This window comes from Spinacia oleracea, chromosome 2 (assembly GCF_020520425.1).
Source record: "Spinacia oleracea cultivar Varoflay chromosome 2, BTI_SOV_V1, whole genome shotgun sequence".
NCBI lineage: Eukaryota > Viridiplantae > Streptophyta > Magnoliopsida > Caryophyllales > Amaranthaceae > Spinacia > Spinacia oleracea.
The window spans coordinates 98,794,481-98,820,482 of record NC_079488.1 but is presented as its reverse complement, the minus strand read 5'-3'; the positions used below and the strand labels follow the sequence as shown (position 1 = coordinate 98,820,482).

At 35.2% G+C, this 26,002-nt stretch overlaps 3 protein-coding genes and 1 non-coding gene across 5 annotated transcripts; 1 reads left to right on the top strand and 3 right to left on the bottom strand.

Annotated features, from left to right (window-relative positions):
* Nucleotides 1–2,042: 2,042 nt before the first annotated feature.
* Nucleotides 2,043–6,442, bottom strand: LOC110792879 (ABC transporter F family member 1). Of its 2 annotated transcripts, none has more exons than XM_021997699.2 (6): nt 6,227–6,442; nt 5,900–6,119; nt 4,801–4,874; nt 4,473–4,683; nt 4,155–4,389; nt 2,043–3,457 (listed from the first exon to the last, which is right to left on the bottom strand). In XM_021997699.2, exons 2-6 carry the CDS (start codon nt 6,110–6,112, stop codon nt 2,403–2,405), a joined length of 1,788 nt encoding a protein of 595 aa, XP_021853391.1. In that variant the 5' UTR covers nt 6,113–6,119; nt 6,227–6,442; the 3' UTR covers nt 2,043–2,402. The 2 variants fall into 2 exon arrangements, with proteins under 2 accessions (XP_021853391.1, XP_021853392.1); XM_021997700.2 differs by lacking the exon at nt 6,227–6,442 and adding an exon at nt 4,977–5,122 and having other exon boundaries at nt 5,900–6,043.
* A 5,322-nt stretch (nt 6,443–11,764) lies between these two features.
* Nucleotides 11,765–13,722, bottom strand: LOC110792878 (40S ribosomal protein S27-2). Its single transcript, XM_021997698.2, has 4 exons — nt 13,567–13,722; nt 13,187–13,288; nt 13,071–13,099; nt 11,765–12,179 (listed from the first exon to the last, which is right to left on the bottom strand). The coding sequence occupies exons 1-4, from the start codon at nt 13,567–13,569 to the stop codon at nt 12,053–12,055; spliced, it is 261 nt and encodes an 86-aa protein (XP_021853390.1). The 5' UTR covers nt 13,570–13,722; the 3' UTR covers nt 11,765–12,052.
* Nucleotides 13,723–18,363: 4,641 nt separating this feature from the next.
* LOC110792867 (uncharacterized) lies at nt 18,364–19,586 on the bottom strand. The gene is made up of 2 exons (XM_021997683.1): nt 19,445–19,586; nt 18,364–19,007 (listed from the first exon to the last, which is right to left on the bottom strand). Exons 1-2 carry the CDS (start codon nt 19,584–19,586, stop codon nt 18,364–18,366), a joined length of 786 nt encoding a protein of 261 aa, XP_021853375.1.
* Nucleotides 19,587–21,155: 1,569 nt separating this feature from the next.
* Nucleotides 21,156–25,563, top strand: LOC110792865 (uncharacterized). Its single transcript, XR_008928338.1, has 3 exons — nt 21,156–21,531; nt 23,791–24,318; nt 25,029–25,563. It is a non-coding gene; the product is annotated as an uncharacterized protein (transcript).
* The last annotated feature ends 439 nt before the right edge of the window (nt 25,564–26,002 follow it).

The window sequence follows — 26,002 nt, the reverse complement described above, 5'->3', positions numbered from 1 at the left end:
TCTGTTCCAATCCGATCCGATCCGATCCAACCCGACTACAATCTCACCCGTTTACAACCCGACCTAATACGAACCCGAGCATAAAATATCCGACCCAATCCGATCCGTTAGGTTTTTAATCTGATCCGACCGTTAACCAAAAGAATATGTTCCAACCCGAATCCGATTAATCCGACCCAAACCCTACCAGGGATACAAGAGTGTCCGATTAATCGGGTTTGACACCCCTACCAGGGATACAAGAGTGACAAAGTGTACAGTTTATGCTAGATAAGGAAGACTTGAACGTGGGAGTATGGCTGAGCCTAGAGGTGTTAAAACGGTTACTCGAGTCGGGTCCGGGTCTGGTCATCTCGGGTCTCGGGTTATGATCTGATCGGGTCGTGTCGGGTCATTTTATTGTCAGGTGCAGGTCGGGTTCAGGTCGGGTTCGGTCAGGTTGAAAATTTGTCGGGTCATGTCGGGTTATTTTTCCGTTTCGGTATAGACCGGGTTCGGTTCGGGTTCGGGTCGGGTCGGGTCTTTTTCTAGTCAGGTACAATTACGGGTCCGGGTCTTGACGAGTCGGATCAAGTTCGGATCGGATAAGTACCGGTCGGTTAAAAGTCATGTCGGGTTCACTATTGTGCACGGGTTAAGACCGGGTTTGGTAGCTATCAGGTTTAGTCAAGTTTTAACCTTATAATTAACTTTTATAACTTTGGTTAAATTTGGTTTAACGCTTTTCACTTGTTCAAGATTAGGTAATTATAAAAAATAATATTAACTTGATTTAAGTTATTATTTAGTTAGGTCAATGACAAATCGGGTTGTCAACAGGTCGCGTAAATTCAAGTAACGGGTTGTCACGAATTGAGTCAATAACAGGTTTCATCGGCTTATAATCGGTTTCGGGTTGACATCGTGTCGGGTGTTGAATCGGGTTCGGGTCATTATTCGGTCGGGTAAGCTTACTCAGGTTTGTTATCGGTTATATTTCGGTCCGGTGTCAGGTTCGGGTCCGGGTCATGCGTTAACGGGTCGAAATCGGTCGTTGGTTTTAACGGGTTGGATACGGTCGGGTTACGGGTTTCCTATTTTAACAAAATTTCGGGTCTCGGATCGGGTCCGGATCTTTAAAAATACAGGTCGGTTCAGGTCGATTTTTCGGATCGGATCAATTTTTGACAGCTCTGAGCCTCACACCTCCTAGGAATTTGGAGCATGATACATAGCGGGCGGTTCCGAGTTGACCATTAGTTTCCATGCAACTTACGATATTTCAGGCCGCTTTCCTTATTCAATACTCCCTCCGTCTTGGAATACTCGCACCGCTTTGACTTTTTACACTATTCACATAATTCACTTTAACCCTATTTTATTTTTAGTATATGAAAACAAAAGTTAGCATATAATATATTGTTGGCTTCATCTTAACATATATTTTCAAAATATTAATATTTCATAAATTTTTATAATATGTAGTTAAAGATATTAGTGGTCAAAGTTGTGCATTGGCAAACGTGTCGACTCGAACCGGTACGAGTATTCTGAGACAGAGGGAGTAAGTTGTTTGCTTACTTCCTGTGCAGTAAACAGCTTGCTATTCTTAGTTTTCATGTGGTGGTTTATTTCTCCTCTGTATGTTCATTCTGGTGGGCGAATAATGGCACAGCATAACGTTTTGCCTAGAGATATTGAACAAGGGAAAGCCAAACACTATCCAAGCAGGGGTTAAGTGCACTCTTCTTTAGCACTCTTCGATAAATTTCTTAATCAAACAAAAATATTGATGCTTTGATTGTTCAGTTTACACAGCACCTTGTAATACACAGTTCAGATGCAATCAGCATTCTTTGAACTGAAACAATAGTTCTACGAAGGCCTAGTCCAACCTGTGTCTACAATAGTAGTAATAGTAGTAGTAGTACTAAGCAGATAAAATACATCCAACTAAAACCCTTTCCCCTGTCTTGAACACCTCATACAAAAAAGCTAGCTTATCTAGAATAAGAGTGTGGCTGACATGCTATTCAACAGCCAGCAACAAATTACTAAATGAATAAGACAGAAAATATAGTAATGATACTTAAGAATCTCAAACAAGCAGGTTCACAAATGATCTCTTTTACAAAGCATAATTTCGTTGGTCAAACTACAAAGATAATTTTATAAAGTGTTTTCAAGGGGAAAAAGAAAACAAAACAAAAAATTTACCCAAACCGAGGGCCGCAATAATGTTCGACTTGCTAGATTTGGGTTATAACCAAACCCTTCAATGGCTCGGCTGCAATTTTCTATCCAAACATTGGGAAGGAGATATGCTCTGCGCGGCACAACTGAATGTCAAGCTGGACGGATTGCATAGTACTAATACGTTTTGACAGATTTCTAACCAAGTCACCTCATCATAATCCTCGACTTCATTCAAATCCAGCTTTCTTCTTGAGATGCTCCTTAAAGGCAATGATATCACCTCCCCAACGAGTGACTGCCTGATTTTCACACACCCATATCTCATGAGCCACCTGGTTTATGAGCCTAAAGTCGTGACTAACAAGAACCATACCGCCATCCCACTCATTCAATGCCTCGGCCAATGAATCAATTGTCTCAATATCCAAGTGATTAGTAGGCTCATCTAGTAACAACATCTGAGGCTGTCGGTAAGCCAACCAAGCAAAAATAACTCTGCTACGCTGCCCATCAGACAAATTTTTCATAGGCATAGTCTGTGCTTTGCCTGATAGCCCAAACCTTCCTATTGCTGATCTCATTTTCTCTTCTTCAGTTCCTGGGTATTCTCGCATCATATAGAGTAGAGCAGACAATTCTAAGTCAAGCTTTTCTGCGAGATGCTGATGGTACTGGGCAATCCTTAAATGATTATGTCGCTTCACCGTCCCTTCAATAGGAACCAAATCCCCTGTCATCAGCTTCAAAAGCGTACTCTTTCCGGCACCATTGGGTCCCACCAAGGCAATCCTGGAGTCAAGGTCCACACCAAAATCTAGGTCTTTGTACAGAATATGTTCTGGTGTATAGCCGAAGGACACTTCCACAAACTGCAATACAGGAGGGGGAAGCTTTCCAACATCGGTAAAACGGAAAACCAGAACTTGGTCTCTGGAAACCTTCTCTGTCAGTCCTCCCCTCTCCATCTTCGCAAGTGTTTTCTCTTTGCTTTGTGCTTGCCGAGCTAACTTAGCTGACCCATGACCAAACCGAGCAATGTACTCCTTCATGTTAGAAATTTGTTCCTGCTCCCATTTGTACTGTTTCATCTGATTCTCTTCAAGTTCAGAACGCGTCTGAACATACTGGTCATAATTACCAGAGTAGATCTTCAACTTCTTGCTTTGCATGTGTATAATGTTGGTGCAAACACCATTCAAAAAATCTTGGGAGTGTGAAACCACAACCAGAATGCGATTGAAGTTCTTCAGATTCTCCTCAAGCCAAACACAAGCTTCAAGGTCTGTCATCATGGAGATAAGAAAAGAAGGTAAAACAAACATACTTCTCGAAAAATAGAAGCAACAACATAGAACAATACAAGTTCTCAAATAGAAATATAATTCCATTAGGCTAAACCCACTTCTTAACCACACTGCCACTATAAAGTGTTCAAGTTAGGAGCTCAACATAAAATGATGACCAAATATGATTGACAGAGAATAAGAAAGTTCTTCCTCCATTCCAAAATAGTTGCAACAAGGGGGAAGCACAAGTCTATGATAAAAAGAGAGGCCTATGAGAAAGGAGAGAGATTAAGAAAACCCAGTAGCCAAATAAAGTTATGTAGTCGATTATATGAGATCTCCTGACAAAGTGTCCCACTTCTTTTGGAATGGAGGAATTACATATTGGACTTAGTCTGGGACAATAACCTATATGGGAAGCCCTGAACAATCCACTAATGGAATGACAGTTGAGAATAACTCCTTTCTTGGCAACCACAGTAACTTTTTTACTCTAATTGCACGAGCAAAAGCAAATAATCCTCATGCTGCCTGGCATATGATGATAGGAAGAAGTTCTCAAAGAACCAACCTGTAAGAAGGTTTGAGAACATCTTCCCCTCCTTTAACGGTACATGGCCATTGCCAGACAAGTTGTGGCATAATAACATGATTAGAACCCCAAGTGACAAGAGAAGAAGTGCTTCAACTTACCAAGGTGATTTGTAGGTTCATCCAGCAATAAGATGGTTGGTTTCATAAACAACGACCGTGCTAATGCAATCCTCATTCTCCAACCACCAGAAAAATCTCTGGTCTTTTTTCCCTGCATCATCTTGTCAAACCCAAGACCATGCAAAATTTCAGCCGCACGCTTTTCAGCAGTTGCTACATCAAGAGCTTCCAAACGCTCATATACACGTTCAAGTCTTTCTCCGCCTCCATCATCCTATTGCAAAAGGAAAATTCATCATACAAGCCAATGATAGAACATATTTACAGGTGTACAATTAACATATGCAAAGCACACACCTGTGCCACTAATATTTCGACTTCTTGTTCTAACTTCACCCTTTCCTCGTCACAGCATATTACAGCCTCGAGAGCAGACATGTCAGACGCTTCAATCTCTCTGGAAAGATGATAGATATCCATGTGCTCCGGAATCGGAAGCTCACGGAGCCCTATCGCAGTAAGAAGGGTAGATTTCCCACAACCATTTAAACCAAGCAAACCGTAACGTCTGCATATATAATTTTCAAGTATAAGGCATTGTGCCCAGGCAACTATATAACAAATTCAAATAAAATAATTACAAAGAAATAAAGTTTGGAAGAACCAGTTTGAGAGAGAAAATTACCTTCCAAAATTAAGCTCCAACATCGAATCAACTATCAGATCATGTCCATGAAAAGTAACTGACAGAGACTCTATCTGCAAGATAGCGGTATTTTATCACAACACTAGATAGAGAACTACAGAAACTAGAAAACATTACATAATCAAATTACAAAAGCATGTTATGCATAACTTTACCTAGATAAGAAGGGATCACAAGGGATGATATTTCGGGAAAATGCACTAAATTATAAGTTCATTCAATTAATCCGGCATCATAGATGGCAGAACACCCAGCTGACAGACGATCTGCTCGCCTAGGCGTTGGTCTAAGTGCGGCATAGCTAAGAAGAATAAGCTAGAAGTGAGACCAACTAGCCTCAAATAATTCATGAACACGTGCATAAAATATGTGAAAGAAGACTTCAAAGATCACCAACCCATGAAAGAAACTAATAAGGCATATACTCCGTATAACCTATGAACTAGAATAAGATAGCTATTTTTATAATCACATGATGCATTAGAAGCCAAGATGCAATATTCGAAGGATACCAATAATCACCCTTTAGAAGAAAAAAACCGTTATGACACATTAGTCCCTTCTAGCTAGCTCTTATTTGAAGAGCATGTTCAACCACAGTAGCTGACCAAATATGATTGCACATGCCAAACTACGAGCATATTTCAACACTCTAAACATGCCAGCAAAACAGGGATTAGAAACGAATCTCTACGATGTCATCAGCAACAGCTTCTTCCCTATGTATACATCTTTTTAATCAAGAGGAAATTCAATTTTTTTTTGAATACAAACATTAAATCTCATATACTTCATTTCCTAATAAATCAATATTTTACTCCACAATGGCTTCTATAAACAAAAACCTTCTTATAAATTCATACCCCCTTTTTCAGTTCAATCAAACCCCAAAATAGACCTCATTAATCTATGATTAGTAAATTATAACCATCAACGGAATTCCACCTAATAAATGGCATCCATCAGCAACAACGGAATTCGACGTAGTAAACTCAATACCCATTACCAACAACAGAATTCCACATAACAAACAATGAGAAACTAAAGAATCCACGTCAAATCGATCGAAAAAGCTTACCCTGACATCTCTGGACATCGGATGAGAGCAAAGAATACCCGTACAATTCCGATCAGAAATCACAAGGTCACCAACTCCATTAGACACCTTATCGACAGCTGCTGCTGTTGCAGCCGCCGCCGCCTTTGATGAGGCAGAGGCTTTTCCTCCCCTCTTCGCAGCTGCAGCTGCCTTTTTCTGAGCCGCCCTCTTCGCAGCCGCGTCGGACACCATTCTCAAACTGCAACACCACAATCAAAATTCGATTAATCAAAACTCTCAAGAAACACATAGAAATCAACAAAAACAGTGAATTAGAAGAAAGCAAGAAGAGATTGAAGAACATACCAATTAGGTTAGGTAGGAGTGAAAGAGATAGATCGGCGACGAAATCAGGGGGTTGAATGGAGGAAAAGAGGAGAGAGAAAAAGGAGCGATCTGGGTAGTTAGGGTTAGGGTTTCCGACGGAAAGGGGGTAATATCGGACGGTAGAGGGAGAAAAGTAGGCTCCCAGGTGTGTGGATTATAAGGTATGACCTTCAAAGAGGGTTTGCGAAGGAGTGAAGGCGTGCAAATATATAAGTACCGAATCGTAAGTCGTGACCGACTTTTCTTGTTCATTTTCATTTTACATTTCTTTTTATTCCACACATTAGATTTTTATTAGATCTTTTTTAGTTAAATCTCACCCACTGTCTCTCTTGCCATTTTTATATTTTCGTATGTTGGTAGGGGTGCAAATGAGCCGAGTCGGTCAATAAATTATTTGGGCTCGGGCTCGGACTCGGGCTCGTTTAAAGCTCGTTCATGTTCGTTCATTTATTAAACGAGCCGAACTTGAACAACTTTTGAAACTCGCTTAATAAACGAGCTTGAACATGAACATATGTATGCTCGTTCATTTAAGTTCATGAACAACTCGTTCATTTATGTTCATGAACAACTCGTTCATTTATGTTCATGAACAACTCGTTCATTTATGTTCATGAACAACTCGTTCTTGAACAAGTTCGTCTAGTTATGTTTTGTATCATATTTTACCATATATACGTTTTTCAAAAAAAGATTAAAATCATGTTTTTTACTTTTGAAATCTATAATAGAATAAAAAAAAATATTAATTGCTAAATTAGTGTTCTTTGACTCTTTCTAAATTATTAGTTTGTTTATCCAATAAAGTAATGTACTTTAATCTTTATTATTAGATATGATTATAATTTTGTTAGATTTTCAAGTAGTTAAACTCTAAAGCTCGTTTAAGAAAGTCAGTTCATGAAAAAAGCTCGTTTATAAACTCGACTCTATTAATAAATGAGCCGTTCACGAACAGTTCGCGAACATATGTTCTTTTAAACAAACCGAGCTTGAACAAATTTTTGAGCTTGGTTAAAATTAAAGCTCGGGCTTAGGCTCGAGCTCGCATAAGTTAAATGAACATGAACATGAACAGGGTAAAGCTCAGTTCGGCTCGGCTCGGCTCATTTGCACCCCTATATGTCGTATTGATGTTTTGAATTGAATTACGTTGAACTAAATGATAGAGTTAAACACGTGAAATTGATGAACTTGTTGAATATGAATTTAACTGAACTGGAAAGGGGGAAAAAACAGGACCTAAAGTGATGTATTTTCTCCACCTTTTTATGCATTGTTCTTTTCAATTGAATTGAAATAAGATTTTTGTGTAATCACTATAACGTCGTTTTTCCGTAGCCAGCAAGAAGAAACCAATAAGGCGGGGTTATTGGATAACTTGATATGCTAAATTGTGACTTTGTGTGAAATTCTATCATTTTAGTGAAAATTAAGATAGATATCTAGGAAATTGGACTTTGAAAATCATATTATTTTTGTGTTTTGTGTTGGGTTAATCCACCAGTAAATGTAGTTGTAGGGGTTTATATGTAGAATATGAAAAAAAAAGTATGAATATTCATACTCCCTCCGTCCCTAAATACGTGTCCAGTTTCCATTTATGGCGTTCCCTTTTATGTGTCCACTTTCCGTTTTTGGACATACACTTTTCCCACTTTTCTATACACTTTTCCCACTTTTCCATACACTTTTCCTACTTTTCTATACATCATTATTACCTTTTCTTACACATTTTACACTTTTCCCACTTTTCAATCACCACCTCCACTTTTATTTATACTTTATCAATAAACAATTATCTACTTTTTCCTTTCCAAAAAAAAAAAAAACATTCTCAATCATTACCTCTTACACACCATTCAATTTTATTTACCGTGTACATGTCCAAAGTGGACACGTATTTAGGAACGGAGGGAGTAATAACTCTTATTGGAGAGAAAATAAATTATCAGATTTAAGACACTGGAGAATCTCTATTCTATAAGGGAACTCCTAATGTCATTAACCTAAATGGTCTTTTGATGCCCTATACAATAGTCTATGCCCTTACATGGACAAATTAGACGTATTTGACAGCTTAAAATTACTATTGACAAAACAAACGTAACAAACAATTTGGTAAGCCCCTTAATCACTCCATGATTTGCGTCCAAAAATCAATCATCTTCCTCGTTAAATATTATTTGATTTTCTATCTATTTATTTCGCACGCAATGCGTGCACAAACTAGTAAAGATAAGGTGATGCGACGAGGATACTAATTATTTTACCATAAGCCTTTCACTGTTAAGGAACATAATCATATATTGATGTGATGAAGGATGAGATAAATCAATGTAAAACTTTGGATTGAATTTCAAAATTTGAAAATTAGACATTGGGGAAAAGAGAGTCTTTTCAAGATAGTTGGTGCAGAAAAACCAATTAAGATAGACAAGACTACTATTAAGTGAGATAAGTTGATGGTTTTCTAGAGTAGCGAGGGGGGTTTAGATCGTTTGATCAACATTTCCTAATGAGAAAGAGATGGAAGTCATCCGGACGGTTAATTATGAGTTGAAATTTGTCCATGTGTAGAGCGTAAGAGATAGGGAATACTGAGGTGCGGTGTGTAAAGAAGAATAAAGGAGTTTGAGGGTGTTTGTTTTGTGGGAGTTGGAGGGTGGAAATGAGAAGAAAATGTGAGAATTAAAACTTCCATGTTTGTTTTACGGGAATGGAAAACGAATTGGGATTAAAATTGAGAATGGGAAATAAAGTGATCACGGGGGATTTTAACATGGCACTATACATAGGAAAAAGAATTTGCACTATGGAGTGCATAAAAAATGTGGAGGTTGAGATTTTAGTAGACGTTTGGATAATTTTGTGTGTCTTGACATTTGTGAAAAACATAGGAAAATATTATACTTATTTTTATAAACGGAAAAATATAGGATGTTAATGTTTTAGTTATTACAGTTGTGTTTTCATGAATGTCGATTCAAGTAGCCGCATTACAAATGTTTATAAAGTTCAATTATATGCATAACTATTTTACGACAAGGCTTTAAACAACAATTTCGATCACATATTAATGCCTAAGAATGAAATTTATAGATAATCGTTCATGAACTGGATGATTACATGAAATAGTTATTCATATATTTCAACAACACTTTTTTACTTCGAGGCGCGCGGTCAAGCGACACTAGTTCAAGAAAAAGGAGGGAGATGAACGAATAGTTTTCAAGAACTTGAAGACATACCATCAGATTAGAACAACGATAGTGGCAAACTCTTAGGTGACTATTGAGGAGAGAGACAAATTAAGAGTACTCTCTCCGTCTCTTTTTTGTTCTTTACGTTTTCCTTTTTGGTTGTCCCAAAATGTTATTTACATTTCATTATACATTATCACATTAATGCTTTAATATTATATCAAAGTTTGTGTCCAATTATTATTTTAACCAATTAAATCCATAGGGTCATTTAATCTCTCACACTTTTCCATTGGGACATTAAATTTCGTCATTTTCCCAATATCAGAATTTTGATAAAAGTTAAAACATTATAAATAAACGTAATTTTCCTTGTTAAAATTAAAAAAAAACAGATCTCAATGCACATTAATCTATACTAATATATTAAAAGGCGTTGATAAACAAGCCAATGTGCCATGTGGCACTCGCACTAATCTCATTTCAATGTTCCATGTCATACACAATTATTTAAAAATGATAAATATGTGTGGTACAAAGTCTTGAACCCGTGACCTCTAATTGTAAACCAAACAATTAACCACTACTCCAAATCAAATTATATGTCATTTTTTCATAACAAAATATAATAAATGACAACTTAATAATACAAAGTGTTGAATTTATTTAAATTTTTTATACGTGTATCAACCCGGTGCATCGCTCGGGCCCGAATACTAGTTTGTCATTAAAACACGTGCAAAATAACAACCGTCAAGAACAAAACTAGACGAAGGGAGTAGTTCTTAAGTAAGAAATGAGTTAAGAGTTTGTAAGATTTTCTAAAAAAAAAAGAGCTAGTGCCACATCATCTTTTTTTTTTGCATGAAAATAAAACATTTAAGAAAAGAGTAAGAAAGGATAAGAGCTAGTGTCAAGAGATAATGCATTTTCACAATTTTTGGGAGGGGACTTGTATTTAGAGTTGGAGCTAAGGTAGCATAAGAGAGAGATTAAGAGCCATCAAAATAAGAGTCTCCCTAAAGTTATCAAAATCGGAATTTACTTTGAATCGGAATTAATTCTTAGGATCGAATTGTAAAATCAATTCACGAACAAGTATAACCAAGATATTATTCTCAAACGTCATTGAAAGTGTTTATATTATAGGTGAAAAACTTAATAATTAAAATATATAGTTGTTTACAAGCTAAATAAGCAATAATTAACAATATTTATCTATTAATAACTTTCTTAGCGTGATACAAATTTATGAGGTTTTGCTAGTCAGGAAAAAAGTGTAGAATCGTGTAAAATTGTAAATCGAATAGTAAGATCATATTTGAATCGTAGAATCGTAAGATCTGCGATTTGAATAACCATGAGTCTTCCCTTCTTGATGCTCTAATTGGGAAATGAGAGACTATTTATTAGAGTTTGTAAGAGAAAATTCTGAAATAAAAGCTAGTGTCCTATCATCCTTTTTTGCATGAAAATAAAATAAAAAAAAGTGAGTAAATGAGAATAAAAGCTAGTGCATTTCAAAAAAAATTGGGAGGGGATTATTATTGATGGTGCATTCTATTCACCATTTTCACTTATAAATTATATTTGATTAACCCTTATTTTTTCCTAAATTTATCTTATCTGTACTTATTTTTCCTGAAATAAGTGAAAATAAGGTGTATAAGCCTTAGAGCTAGTTAGAACGTAGGTAGCATATGAGAGAGATTATGAGCAATTTGGAAATATCACTAGCTTTTAGCACTAACTAGTAACTACTCGTATTCTCTCTTACCCTTTTTTATTTATTTTATTTTCATGAAAAAATTGATGACGCAGACTAACTCTAATTTCACAGTTTACTCTTACAAACCCTATTTAAGAGACACTCATTTATTACCAAAGCTGGTAAGGTCTTAACTTTCTCTCCTTAAAAATCACCAGAGTCTCCCACTACGGTTGCTCATTCTTTAGGGTTTCTACAGAGAAAAGTTCAAATTTATTAAAAACCACATGCCACATCACTGCGATTCACCAATAAGAGATGAATTACTCCGTATTACTGTTCCTAGATTTCAGAAATAAATCAGCACCACATAACGAAAAAAATACAAACTATCTTGATATTGATCGTAGTCCGTACTCAACCTCCACTATCATTGCCATCATTTAGGCATTCACCAAAGATATATTCTCATTAACCTAATTGTTCATTTCTTTATAAATGAGCTGAGGCTCTAATTATTTTAAAAATTAGACAAAGCACAATGCTTGCTTATATGATAAAAAATCTTTCATCAGGGATGCATAACAGAAGCACGATCAAACGTCAGCTTAACACTAGATGCATAACAACAAGAAAGTAACAACAGTGGCAAAATTTTGCTAGTCACTAGCACCAAAATGTCACTCGAAAAACCCACAAACATTAAAACAAAATCGAATCAGAGAACGAGACTACTGCTACTGTTCATATCAAGTTCTTAGGCACACTCAAGCACTTGATAACATAAAAATACGTAATAGAAATTCCCGAGTGACAAAAGGGTCCTTCATTTCACTGACTCAAAACTAAAAGCTCATACTCTCTGGCAGCAAAATTAGTTGCAATCTTTATCTAGTCTCCCTTTCTCCTGAAGGAGCAACCCTCAGTGAGTCTGGCACGCCCTCCTGTAGGCTGGCACAACACTGTTTGGCAGTTTCCGCACACCACAACAGTCTGGGAATGGCTAAAGACAGTGGTTCTGCATTTTAATTACAGAAAACTCATCAGTAAAAATGGGTTGAATACTTGAATAAGCATCAGAAGAAGCATGAACTCCAATAACACTAGCAGATTTGTCGAACAGAGCACTGGGGGACAATTACGAGTACAGAGAAACAGCCAAAAGATAGAATTGAATTCTCATGTCATATCAGGTATTCTCTACTAAACACAGTATTAACACATACGGATATCATCAAACGAACTACAAACCAGAAAAAGCACTCACTTTTAATAGTCTCACAATAATGGGATATCAAGACTCAACAAGATAGGATGGAATGAAAGAGACTATTGCTAAAATGGATCTATTCCGAGCCTCTTGTCAGGTAAGTCTATCAATGTAGAAATAATTACCAGTCTAACAAGAGGATTACAAATAATAGATCATTTACAGCATCAACCACCAATCCACCATCCCCTAAGAAAGTTAAACTGATAATTATTCCAAAAAGTCTAACAAGAGAATTACAAATAATAGATCATTTACGGCATCAACCACCATTCCCTAAGAAAGTTAAACTGATAATTATTCTGAAAAATTATCTCTTTTGAAATGATAAATTACTTCCAATCGATACCAATTTATCCAAACTGAGGCCAAACAAATCATTACCCAAATCTATTTTCTTAAAGCTTACAATTTTATTCTCTTAGTTATGAAAGGTAAACAATAAGCAGATCATAAACCCATTTCTACCATCATTACCCAAAACACGTGAATTTAGGATCAAAGTAACCAAAGAAGCAAATTGACAACATGTAAGTTAATCAAATCATGTTTGCAATAAATTGAACTTTTTGATAATTTCACATGTAAAAATCACATATTGAAGGTGAATAAACTAGAAATAGAGATTTTAATACTTACATATTGAAGCATCCCTGGCATTTAACATCCTACACCAAACCCAGAAAATACAAAAAATTAGAAACAGAATTTTTTTGATAAAGAAATAAAAAAATAGAAGAGAGAATTGATGATACCATAAAAAAGGAGTTGGGGGACTGAACAAGACGCTTGAGCTTGTGCTTCTTCTTCTCAAGCTCGGCCGGTGGGTTTAACAGGTCAATATCGTTTTGCAAAACCTATCAACCGACAAATTTAATTAGTTGATCCAAAATTCTGCAGAAACTCTAAAATCCTTAAACCCTAAACCTAATTGAAGAAAATACCGATTAAATTGACAAATTAAGATCGATTAGTCAAAACAAAATTCATCGAACACATAAATCAATTAATCAAAACTTGTGCAGAAATCATCAACCCTTAAACCCTAAACCTTATCTAAAGAAAAAGGAACAAAAACTAGGAAAATTCGATGAATTAATATCTGATGAAGATGATAAATTTGAACAGAAATCACCATTTTCGCAGAGAGGAAGCGCTGATCAGAGGAGAGAGAAAGTAAAAGGTGGTAATGCGGCGGAATACGAAGAGGAAGATGCGCAAGGGTTTTCTTTAGTGAAATTTCCAAGCCTATGCCGTTAGGGTTATCTTTCTATTGCTACTTTGCTAGGAATGAATTTATGTTAATCGACGCCCATAATTTTATTTTATTTTATTTTATTTTATTATTATCTTTCCGAATGAGTTATTAGGGCAATCAAATTGGAGGAAGTCTTTGTCACAAGTGACTTGTGTCCATATTGGACACAAGTGACTTGTGTCCATATTGGACACAAGTGACTTGTGTCCATATTGGACACAAGTGAGTACCAATACAGAATTTGGAGTACCAATACAGAATAAGTTAGTACCAATACAAATTATGTGAATACCAATAATAACACATATGACTTATATTGGTGGTATTTCTAAGCAATTTTGCATTTTGGTACTGACATATTATGTGTTGGTACTCAAGATATTGTATTTGGATCACTTGTGTCCATGTGGACACAAGTCACTTGAGGTTTAGAAACCCTCATCAAATTGTCAGTGAGGATATCAATTGCTTGTAGGTTTAATGGTGAGTGGGGCTGAACTTGATAGTGAGAACCCGTGTTCGATCCCACGTATACAAAATATGTGCATAAATTAACAAATTTTCATGCAAAATTTATAAGTAGTCAAATTCAACCGGGCTTCGTGCCAAGCCCACGGGTCGTGGGCCTAACCGGGCCGGGCCCACACCAGGCCCACGTTGTTTCGTGCGGTGTCGTGTCGTGCCGAAAAGTTAAAAACAAGGCCCGACCCAAGCCCACGTGCTTTCGTGTCGGGTCGGGTCGGGTCGGTCCGTCGTGCCTAAGGCTAATTTGACTAAATTTAACGTGCTTTGTCGTACCGGGTCGAGTCGTGCCGTGCCTTGTCGTGCTTTTTCCAAATAATTGAGGCCCAAGCCCGGCCCACGGCCCACGACTTCTTGCCTGTGTCGGGCCGTGCTTTTTGCGTGCTCGTGCCGGGCCGTGCTTTTTGCGTGCTCGTGCCGGGCCGTGCTTTTTTCGTGTTGGGTCGGGTCGGGCCGGCCCACAACCATCTTTATATTACACCCAACAATAGTAACGACAACGTGTTTATTGTGTTAAAAATTCCTCAAAATCTCATTTATTATTGTAATTAAATACAACGATTGTCTATCAATCAGGTCAAAAACGGTTCAGTCGAATTTTGACCTATTATTTTTCGGGTTTGTTGGGTTCGAATAAAATCGAGTTATGGCTCACGTACAAATACTTATTCAACACCTAATATTACCGGGTCGGATCAATTTTTTTTAGGTCTACCTGAGACCTATCGTACACAAAACCTCCGTTTTAACAATTCAAGTAGGTCTATACCTTGTTGTATACTTATTAATTACTAGTACCCTTTTGTTTTCTTTTTTAAATGAATCACTCAGGTCGATAAACTTGTCAATGCATCATTTGACCATTAAATACCTGTAATTTTCTATTTGTAGAGATTGTAAAAAGTTGATATTATGAAAATATGTATTGTGACTAATCCAACAATATTTTACATAATAACATTTGATGTTCATACTCCCTCCGTCCCAATTAATTGTTACACTTTTCATTTACGTCACTCCCAATTTAATTGTCACATTCCCTTTTATGGCATGAAGTCATTTACTAATATTTTATTATCTCTCTCTTTCCACTACCTAAAATGATGACCTCACTTCCTCTCACATTCAATTAAAAAAAATTCCACTATCTCCCACTACATGCATGCACCTACTTTTCTATTAAACTATAATAGATAAGCCTATAACAACTTATCGCATAAAACTCCGTGAAAAACTAAGTGTAACAATTAAATTGGGACGGAGGGATCGAGTACATTAGTTAAAAAAAAGTCAAGTCAAACTTAGTGTGTGTATATATATATATATATATATATATATATATATATATATATATATATATATATATACCATACTCATGTTGCAGCTGATGGGGCTCGACCCCTGTGACTTCCAAGTCACAAGGTGAGTTCTCCACCAACTTTATCAACTTATGTTGGTTCATATAGTGACAAATTGAAAGTGATGTATTTAAAAGAAAGCGAAGGGAGTATTGCGGAGTATTTAAAAGTTACAAAGTGAAAGTGATATATTTAAAAAGAAGCGAAGGGAGTACTGTGGAGTATATTCCGTATAAAAAATTCGATCTACAATAATGCAATTACTTATATGCCCTGACCACCACTAACAAGTAACAACCACCCCCGCCAAAAGAAATAAAAACTTTGAAAAATAATTTTTTTGTAAAAGATAAATTGTGCCGTTAATTGAAAAAATTGTAATTTCTATTAGTTGGCCACGAGGAAAAAAAATCATAAAAATTAGAATTGTAATTTTTATTAGTTGGCCACGAGGAAAAAAAATCATAAAATTTAGAAATGAAATCAATATAACAAGCTCCTGTCAAAAAAAAAAAATTATATAGCAAGCTTAACTTATATTTATCTTTCTGTAAAAAAAAACTTATACGAAGTATTTATTTAGTATTTAAAATACTTCTATTTAAATTGTCAATTAAAAAAAATACTTCTATCTAAAGAACAAAAATGATAAAATATTAATACAGTATATAATTACTACGAAATAAATATATTTCAGATATTATATATACTTGCTATAATGAGAAAAAAAAAAAGTTAATTGTACATTTGTATAGTACAAGCATACGACTATTAGCTATGTATATCCTACAAAATACAAGACTGCTCTGTATCTAACTACTCCGTATATATACTCTCCATACAACGTAACTTGCATTAGGAAATCAATACCTAGTATTTAAAAGGCCGGCGAAACCAATTACCATTTTTTGCCATGTGTCAATCTACTTTTGGTTGCCATGTGTCACTCTACTATTTTATTTGCCATGTGTTTTTCAACTCTCTTTTAAGTGACCAGTAACTCAATACACTTCTTGCTCTTCACATTCTCTATTTGATATTTTAATTACAATTCCTCTTGGGCTTCATATTCTCCCTGTAACATACATCGTCCATAAATTCCTTTAAAGTCTATCACTTAAATAATTGGATATTTTAGTTCTCAATTTACAATTCTTAATTTTGATTTTACCTTTCAAATTTAGATTTAACTGGCTTTAGGAAATCCGGTTAGAATCATTTCTACCTCAAAGCCAAAAGTTCAAGATTTATTCCTGCAACTTTTCGTATTAATTTTTTTTATTTCAACTTTTCGTATTATTAATAAACCATATAATTTTTGCTCTTTTAAGGAGAAGGTGTTGTAGAGGAGTGGAAGAGTAATAGGACAAAGGGCGTGAATGATTTTGCAGCATTTCCTTATTGTAGCTATGCACGCCATCCGCTAGGTATAAATTATTTTTTATTTGTTGGTCATGCAAATGAAAGAAATTTTCCCTATTTCATTAGATTTTTTTTAATCATACTCCAATATCTACAACAAAGGATTAGCAATCTTGTGATACAATGTCAATGTTAAAATTTTGTACTTCTCATTTTGAATTTTTTGCTTATTTGATTATTTGAGTTCGATGCTTTAGTTTTTGAGGGAAGATTTCAATGTTTTAATTTTAATGTAATACCGTTAATTATAGGAAAACGTTGACTTTGTTTACATAATAAAGGATTTTGCCGAATTGACAATACATGACTTGGACTCAGTTGAGATGACTTAGCAAAGAATTGTATGTTGTTGTAGAAATTGTCAGATTTGGGAATATGCGAGATATGATATTAATATGTTGTTAAAGGATCTCCTAATTTCCCATTTCTCCGTGTTTCGGTTCACTATTTAGATGTATTGTTTTAAATATGACAAATTATGAGATTTATCAACATTGTTGTGTTAACATGCAAAACATGTGAATTGTGAAATGTAATAAATTGATAGTAATAAATGATGAACTTGCAGCGGCTACACACGACTAAAACGGGCGATATTACTTTTGGATTTAAGCAAAACACAATTTGATAATTTTGTACTCTAAACTTCAACGCGAAAATCGGTTAATCCCTTAACAACCACGTGGTCTATATTCATAATTTAATGTATTGTACGTAACGTGTTACTTATAATGGATAGCAATGTCTTTTGGTACAATACTATTTGGCGGATAGAAAATTTAGAAAATAAAAAGGTTGCAAATGTATATACGTATTGTATACCATTGTTACCGTTAATATATATAAAATAAATTATCAAAAATTACATTTTTATCATTTATTGGTGCCTTACGTTACCTTATGTTATGCATAGCCCATACATCGTACGGGCCAAAAAACTAGTTCTATTTAATTTGATGCACTCCGGCCTTTCCTCCTTCCACACTATTTTCCCTAAAAAAAAAAAAGAATAATGTTCCTATGTCATGTAATTGAGGGAATTCATACAAAGATGGATTGCGCTTTTTTGTTGTTAGAACATCAATAACACTTGTATTTTATTTCAACAATCAGAGTAAGATCAATCCAGACAATCTATCGATCCAACCAATAAATTATATTATCAAATGAATGATTTTGTATCTTTCTGGGGACAATTCAAGCTAATTAAATCAAGAGATAAATTGTCCATTACTGCATGCAGAGAACTCTCTGATGGGCAATGATTATCCGAGTTGAATTTTTCAAAGAACTAGCTTAACAAGATGATGGGATACACCGTTCCCTCCACTTGAACACGAGATTACATAACATTATAATTAGGATCACCACCCTAAACAGTTTCACAAGTGGTCTCTTCTATATACATGAGATTATTATTAGGGTCATGTCCTACATTATAATTTACTAGCTGCTCAAATCCAAGGACAGATAAGAATGACATTGTCCTAATCATTTGCAAACACTCTATGTTAGATTTTGGGATTTTCTGCCAAATTCTAAACCCCTCAAATTCTAAGGTAAAGTCGGTGACTTGTAGTCCAATCAACGGTCTTGGATCTTCTTGACCTTTTCCTAACATTGAGGAAGGATAACAAATCTCAAAAATCATGTACTTTGATGCAGGACCTAGGAATTGCTCTACCTTCTTCTTCAACGCATCAAAAGCTTCTGAGGTTAAGACTGTTAGTGCGGTAGTAGAATCTGCTATGAAACCTCTTTTCCCATCGGTGGACATCTCAAACACTATTGGCTTTATGTCGATCTCTTCTCTGTTCACTTCAATAGTGAGAACGTCGAGGTAGTAGAAACCAGTGTGAAGGTTCTTTACCATGTCTAGGGTATCACCACTAAGTATTGCAGCTGGACCAAACTTGACTAGGTTTGTTTTGGACAAATCATCAGAGATACAGTACGAGAACTTGGGATCTTCTGGGTATAATTGTCTTGGGAGTGATAACCCACTATTAGATGCACCTGTAGATAAAAATGTTGGAACCTAGCTAATTGATTAGTTTAATCCTTGAGAATTACAGTACGTGACTTATTTTTCTTTTGGTGTATGGATTGAGACAAAGAAACTGTCAAAAAAAGTGATGTAGACGGGATACTATATAGAGGAAGTATTTGCGCATATCAGATATGTATGGGCAAATACATATCAGAACAAAAGACAAAATAGTACTTTTTTTAAAAATAAATGATACTTTCTTTTTTGTCTTATAGCTATTTGTCTTTTATTTGATATGTGTGTTGCCACACATATCGGATATGCAAAAAAACAACCTTATACTATATATCCGATTTTATGCATCTTACTCTCTTTGATTTAACCAAATAAATTAATTACTCGAATAGTAAGCATTTTCAGACAATCATTTATCAACATGTTGTAAGAATAGTTGAAAACTCACCTATAACTCCCATCATTTTGATACTATTTTTGAGGCTGCATCCAAAGACGAAATCTTGGACGATTTCCGGCAAGGGTTTAAAGTTGATAACATCCGTAGCCATGATACCATAAGCAACAGTCGCATTCTCATAAGTCGCCATAAACGCGCAATTGTGAGGTAGCCCTTTGCATCCTAAGATGTTTACATAACTAGTGTTGCATTTCAAATCATCACAAGGGACATTTTTATATGTAGATGATTTAGTTTGGTTATAATACGCAAATTGTTTCGCTTGTTTTGTGCATTGGATCCATACAATATCGCTCCCTGTATCAAAGATACCGTACACTCGTTGCGCTGGATCACCCATGTACATGTCCATAACATGGTGCCCCGCATCTTTTTGAAAATAAATCTCACTATATTTGTTTTGTGAATATTTTGACATGAGCCACTCCATGTAATGACTTCGATTTAGAGTGACATTTTTCGTTGTTGATATGTTATTTGCTTTGAGTATTTCAATATAAAATGGGGATTGAGGAGAAGTTGGTGGAATTAGAAGAGAAATTAAACCTTCTCTAGGTGAAGAGGAAGCCAAAGAGAAGACCAAAAAAAAGATAGTGATGAGGAAAATGTTAGGAAGCATGTTGAAGATAGTTGGTCACAAAACATATGTGAGGTTTGAGTTAAAGAATAACATTCTTATAAGAACATTTTTTTTGACGGGTAAACCTTCTTAAAGAACTTTGTGATGGGTTTGAACAACAATTTTGTAATAAATGTTTGTTATGACATTGCTATAATTTGAATCCATATTTAATATGGTAACAAATAAAGTTTAATTAGAAAAAAGATATCAATTTTGATTTATTGCCAAAATTATGTAAGATGAAGTTGATTTAACTATATAAAAAAGTTGATTTATTTCTATAATAGCGTTTATACATGTGTGTCATTCACATTATGAAAAATAAAGTTTACATTATTTTTTAACGTTTTTAGCTCATTAGTATCATGCTTAATAAAGTTTATAAATATTATTTATTTTGTTATTATTTATTAGGATCATGTCCTACTTAAAACCTCTATAGGATCATGTCCTACTATACCAAAAGTAAAATTATTTATTTGGTGTCACTACTTAAAACCTCCATAGAATCCGATTACATGGACATTTGTAATTTATTTCAACAAGCATATAATTTGTTCGGATCGCTATATATTACTCCGTATCAATTAGAATCAGAAGTTAACTTCTAAATAGCAGTTTCACAAGCGATTTTTTCTAAATACATGAGGTTATTTTTAGGATCATGTCCAACATTAACATTTGGAAGCTAGCTATTCAATTTCACTAATGAAAAAGAACGACACTTGGGACAATTGGAGCTTAGCTTAATAAAGGTTAGTCTTAACCGAAGACTCGTTCTTTATCCATGACAGTTTTTAGTTTTTTGGGTTCGAATATCGTACATTCGTACTCCATAATTTAGATTGATGTCCTATTTGGTTTATTATTAGTAAAGGAAATGATGAGAAAAGAACGGAAGGGAAAAGAAAGGAAAAGAGATTTATTTTCCTATATTTGGTTTAAGGGAAGGAAATGAAGGGAAGGGAAGAGAAAAGAAATATGAATGACATCTTTTAATTTTCTCGTTTCTCTCAAGTTACTCCAAGTTTGGGAGGAAAGCATTTCGCAGTTGATGGGACTCGAACATGTGACCTCCAAGTTACAAGGTGAGTTTCCCACCAACTCCACCAACTTATGTTGGTAACAATATGGAAACATGTAGAGTAGCAAACTTGCCCTAAAAAAATGGGTAGAATTCTACACCTGTTATTAATTTTGAAGCTATTAATTAATATTGAAATTCAATATTCATACGTCACAATAAACCCCTAAAATATTTCCCTCTTCCACTCTCATTCACGATTCTCTGGGTAGCACCAGAAAGTAGGGGCTTCAAATTATCTCTCACAAACACGAGTAGCTACGAAATTCCAACGGGAAGTGTCGGCAAGTCATAAGTCATAAGTCACAAGAATTCACACAGTAGCAAGTTGCGCGGCTTCGAGCATCCACACATTCAGAATTCCCATTGGTAAGCTTGAAATTGTTATCATTTTTTTAATTTCTGTAAAAAAACTATCGATTTTGGGTTTTTTGAAGTATTATTTTGCTGTTTATTGAACTCTAAATGTTGGATTTGAATCTGGGTGTTGCGAATTTGAAATTGATTCGGGTATGTCTCAAAGTGTGGATAACTCTACTTAATTAGCTTGAATTTGGTCTTACTTTTAAATATTTGTTGCATTTTGTGGTAAAATTTCTGGTATTAAGCATGAACTGTTATTCTTTCTATTGATTTTAACTTTGGAAATAATAAATTCATAATTAGTGGAGGTTTAGTTGTGCTGCCTGTTTCTGATTCATTTTGTTGAGTCACTTCACAGTCCACTCGTTCTCTTTCATGTTTCTGTTGCTTCTGCCGAGTTAGTAGTAGTGTACTGTGTGGTTCAGATACTTGAGTTCAATTAGGAATACAAAGTACTTTTAACGAAGTAGTAGTTTACTTTTGGAAAGTACTTCGTTCTTGGACGATATGGTGCAGGATTCTAATGATTCATTGGGAATACGAAGTACTTTAGACGAAATAGTAATAGTTTAGTTTTGGAAACTCCTTTGTTGTTGGAAGATATTGCTGTGAAGAATTACAAAAGAAAATGGAAGAGATTGATATTTGTGTATGAATTGAGGTTAAAGGAAGTGAAAGCGGGGAGGAATAGAAGGAAAATCATGGAGAGGAATGAGGGTAAACGAAGATGTAGGAAAATCATGAAAAGTTCTATGTTTTGGGAGTAGATTGAAAAAGAATTTTAGCAATTTTATTTGAAATTTGAATTCTAGAGCTTGAGGCAATGTAGGTGGTGGTTATTTTGTTGATGAGAAGATAGTGTAGTAGTTTAAATTCGAACCCCCGAAGCCTTAAGAAGTTTGACGATGAACAATTTAACAAGGCCTTGAACCACTTCAACCATTCTGCCTAATTTCGCAGGCCTTTGTGTACCCTTTCATACTAGGAATCTAGGATAAGAATTATGAAAATGAGCCTTTTTGGCGTTATGCTCAGGGAGGTAGTCCCTCCTGCCCTGGGCTCCAGCTCACTAATGGACCTGGACTGAATTTGGACAAGACTAGAGTTATCATAGTTTTATGTGAGCTTAGTGGACATTGATTGCGGCTAATGAACAACTTAAGAGGTTGCATAGGAACTTACTTGCATGGTTAAAAAAAGGTGTAGTACTGATATAAGGGGTGGCTCGAGAGTCGTGACTGCATTTTTGTACTGTAAAGAACACACTCCCCTCTTGTTGCCGACAACTTATTTCCAGAAAACAAATCTTTGCTGATCAGTGATCACTGTTCACCTAAGATGATTTACTTTCTAGTCACTATTTTTGCTTGCCTGCTCTCTTCTGTAAATAAGCTTCTCTCTCTTCGTGAATGAGTAGCAATGAGACGACACTTCTTATAGTGGATTTCAAAGCTGAGAGTGGATTCCATGGCATCGCAGACTATGAAATTGGGACTTCCTTCCTCTAAAATCTTTTGATAGGACTTTTTAAGCATTGGCTTGTAGCTTTGTAAAATAATTCCCACGAAGACACATTTCATATTACTCCTTGTTATTTGAGCTTTTTCATGGTTAATTCCAGTTTTTCTTGTTTTGTTTAATATGTACATGTAAGTTGGTGAATAAAACAATCTGACATATCCGTCTGTTATGTCTCTAGGTTGTTTCATCAGTTATTTAACTTCAGGTTCTCGTTGAGGAGAATCTTTCACTTTTATTATTTTTCTTGTTTTTCTTTTCTTGATTCTCGATGGAAGCCAACTTCAGGTTTGTTTTGCAGTTGTCCACAGTGTTACGTGTTGTAATGATACCGTTTTGAGCTTTTTATTGACTTAGTTTTGATAGACGCATGAGTTTTTAAATTCATAAGGACTTTTTCATATTGAAATATATGCTCTTATCCCCACCCCTTTACCCACGAAACAAATTTGGCACAATTTGATCTTAAAGGCCTCGTTGTTAAAGGATTCTTATCTCTACCACTTGATTATTGCTTATTGTGTTGAATTGGTAAGTGTATACTTGATTTAGGTGAAATCTGTTAAATCAATTGCATTATTATTTTATCTGAAATAGATTGAAGTTCTATTGTTCTTTGCTATCCTTTGTGATAATCTCTCCTATGATTCTCTGTGAACTCTATATCCTGCTTGCTTCTATTCAATGGTCCATTCATTTGTCGAGTTGTATAATCCACCGTAGTTTTCTTGTTCTTTTCTCATCCAGGTATTTAGTGTGGAAAAAAAGGGCAGATCGCGAAAGCAAATATAACACATTGAGATTCTATAAGTTCACTTGGACGGACAAAGGATGGCAGCTGTTATGAAAAGATATGTTCTAAAGCTGTTTATATCTTTGAAGTACATCACAGCAAATGTAGTAGATAGGAACAATGGGAAGATTGTTGCCACAGCTTCTACAGTTGAGCATGCTCTCAAAAACACGTTTGAGTGTGGTCGGTCTTGCAATGCAAAGGCAGCAACCATTGTGGGAGAAGTATTGGCGAGGCGTTTGAAGGTTGAAGGTCTCGATGATGGACAAGGAAGAGGGATCCATATTAATATAAATAAGGAGGTCGAGAGAAAAGGCTTTAAAAGTCGCACCAAGATATGGGCTGTTGTGAATGCACTAAAAGACAGTGGCGTTAAGCTCGTACTTGAAGACAGGGATGATGATGTTTGAGCATATTGTTAATGCTACCCACATTTTGTAGTTGGGTTGGAAAGGATAATGATATTTCTCCATATATATCCTGTGAGTCCCTCTCTATTGTTTGACTTTTTTTTTACAAGCAGTTAATTTAGCATCTGAGGGAAAAAAGAACGTAAATAAGGGATCTTAAAGTGATGGGAACTGTTTGCTACCTTGTAGTTAATCTACTCCACCATAGACAACACCCTATGTTTTCTGGCTCCAGCACAAAGGCAAAACCAAATAACAGATCGGTTTTGGCTTTAGGGGTAGAAGGCTGTTAAGTTGGAGTCAAGTCTAAGCAGAGATTATCAAGTTTGCAAGTTCATAATTCATCTATGTTGAGATATTATTATTTGCATGTTGTTATTATATTGTTGCCTGATAATTTCTAGTTGTCTGGCTATCCATTTATCTTAAGGTCTTGTTAGCCTAGGAATAGGGTGGATTTTGTATGCTATATCATCATCGTCAAACTGATAGAAGATTTCTTTTATATGTATATATAGAAGACAAGGATAGCTGTAATCTAGTTTATGCAAGTTTTCGTCTTCTGTGAATTGTGTGAAATGAAATCACATATTATGTTGATATGTTCTACATAATTGACCCACTTAACTGTGCCTGCTGTAAGAATAAACCGTCTGAACCATTCTTATATGAAAATTCCGGTGCTATGTTCTTCTGTTACTAATAATAACATGTTCTGCCCTTACTTTTCGCAGGGTTAATGCATACACTGTTATTTTGACATCAATCTATTCTGTGTACAGAGAGTAGAGACGTTGAATTTGTATGGCTTGGCCAACTTCATTTAGGACATTGCTGATGAAAAGAACTTACTTTGCTTGACACTTCCAGCATTTCCATAAAATGCTAAGTTGCTTGGTGGGAGGTAGACGTCTCTAATTAAGATGCAACATTTGAGCTTTTTGCAAATGTAATGACCTCAAGAACTCTTTTTTGACGGAGTGATGATCAGTGCTTCATTTCTCTTTGTTATATTGACAAATATGATTATGATTAGGTTACATATATATATATATATATATATATATATCAGTTTCTGTAGATATGAGGAGATTAATGAAGGTTATTGAACATTACTTTAGTATTGTACTCCAAGCTTGGTGTTATCCTAGTGTATGTTAGTATTTGGGTATGGATGAATAATTTTGATGCCTAATGAAGTAATGAAGTGTATATAAGGAAATATGGCGATAGTCTATTCATTTGGGCGACTTGTCATGTACCGTTCTGTTCACCTGGATTTTACTTATATCTTATCTTATTGCCTCTTTTATATTATCTTATCTTATTGACTCTTATTGTGATTTATACTAAAGAAAAAATATAGTCATATGAGGTCTTGTTATAGAAGAATTGTGTCAACTAAAAAGGAACAGAGAAAGTTTTATTTTATCTTATCTGAACTTATTTTATACGAAGTATTATTTTATTTGAACTTATTAACCCTTGTTTTATCTTATACGGAGTGTTATTTTATTTTATTAGACCTGAAATATAATTGAAAATACGGTTTTTTCATGAAATACCCCCGAGCTTTACAAAAACGCACCAAATACCCTCGCGTGTTTCGATTCACATAATATACCCCTATTTATCCGTACTGTTCATGAGATGCACCTAACAGTTAACGGCGTTAGTCTACCGTTAGTGGAGTTTTACTATTTTGCCCTTAATTGTGTTATGACCCCCATTTACTTACCTTCCCTTTGGCAGAAAC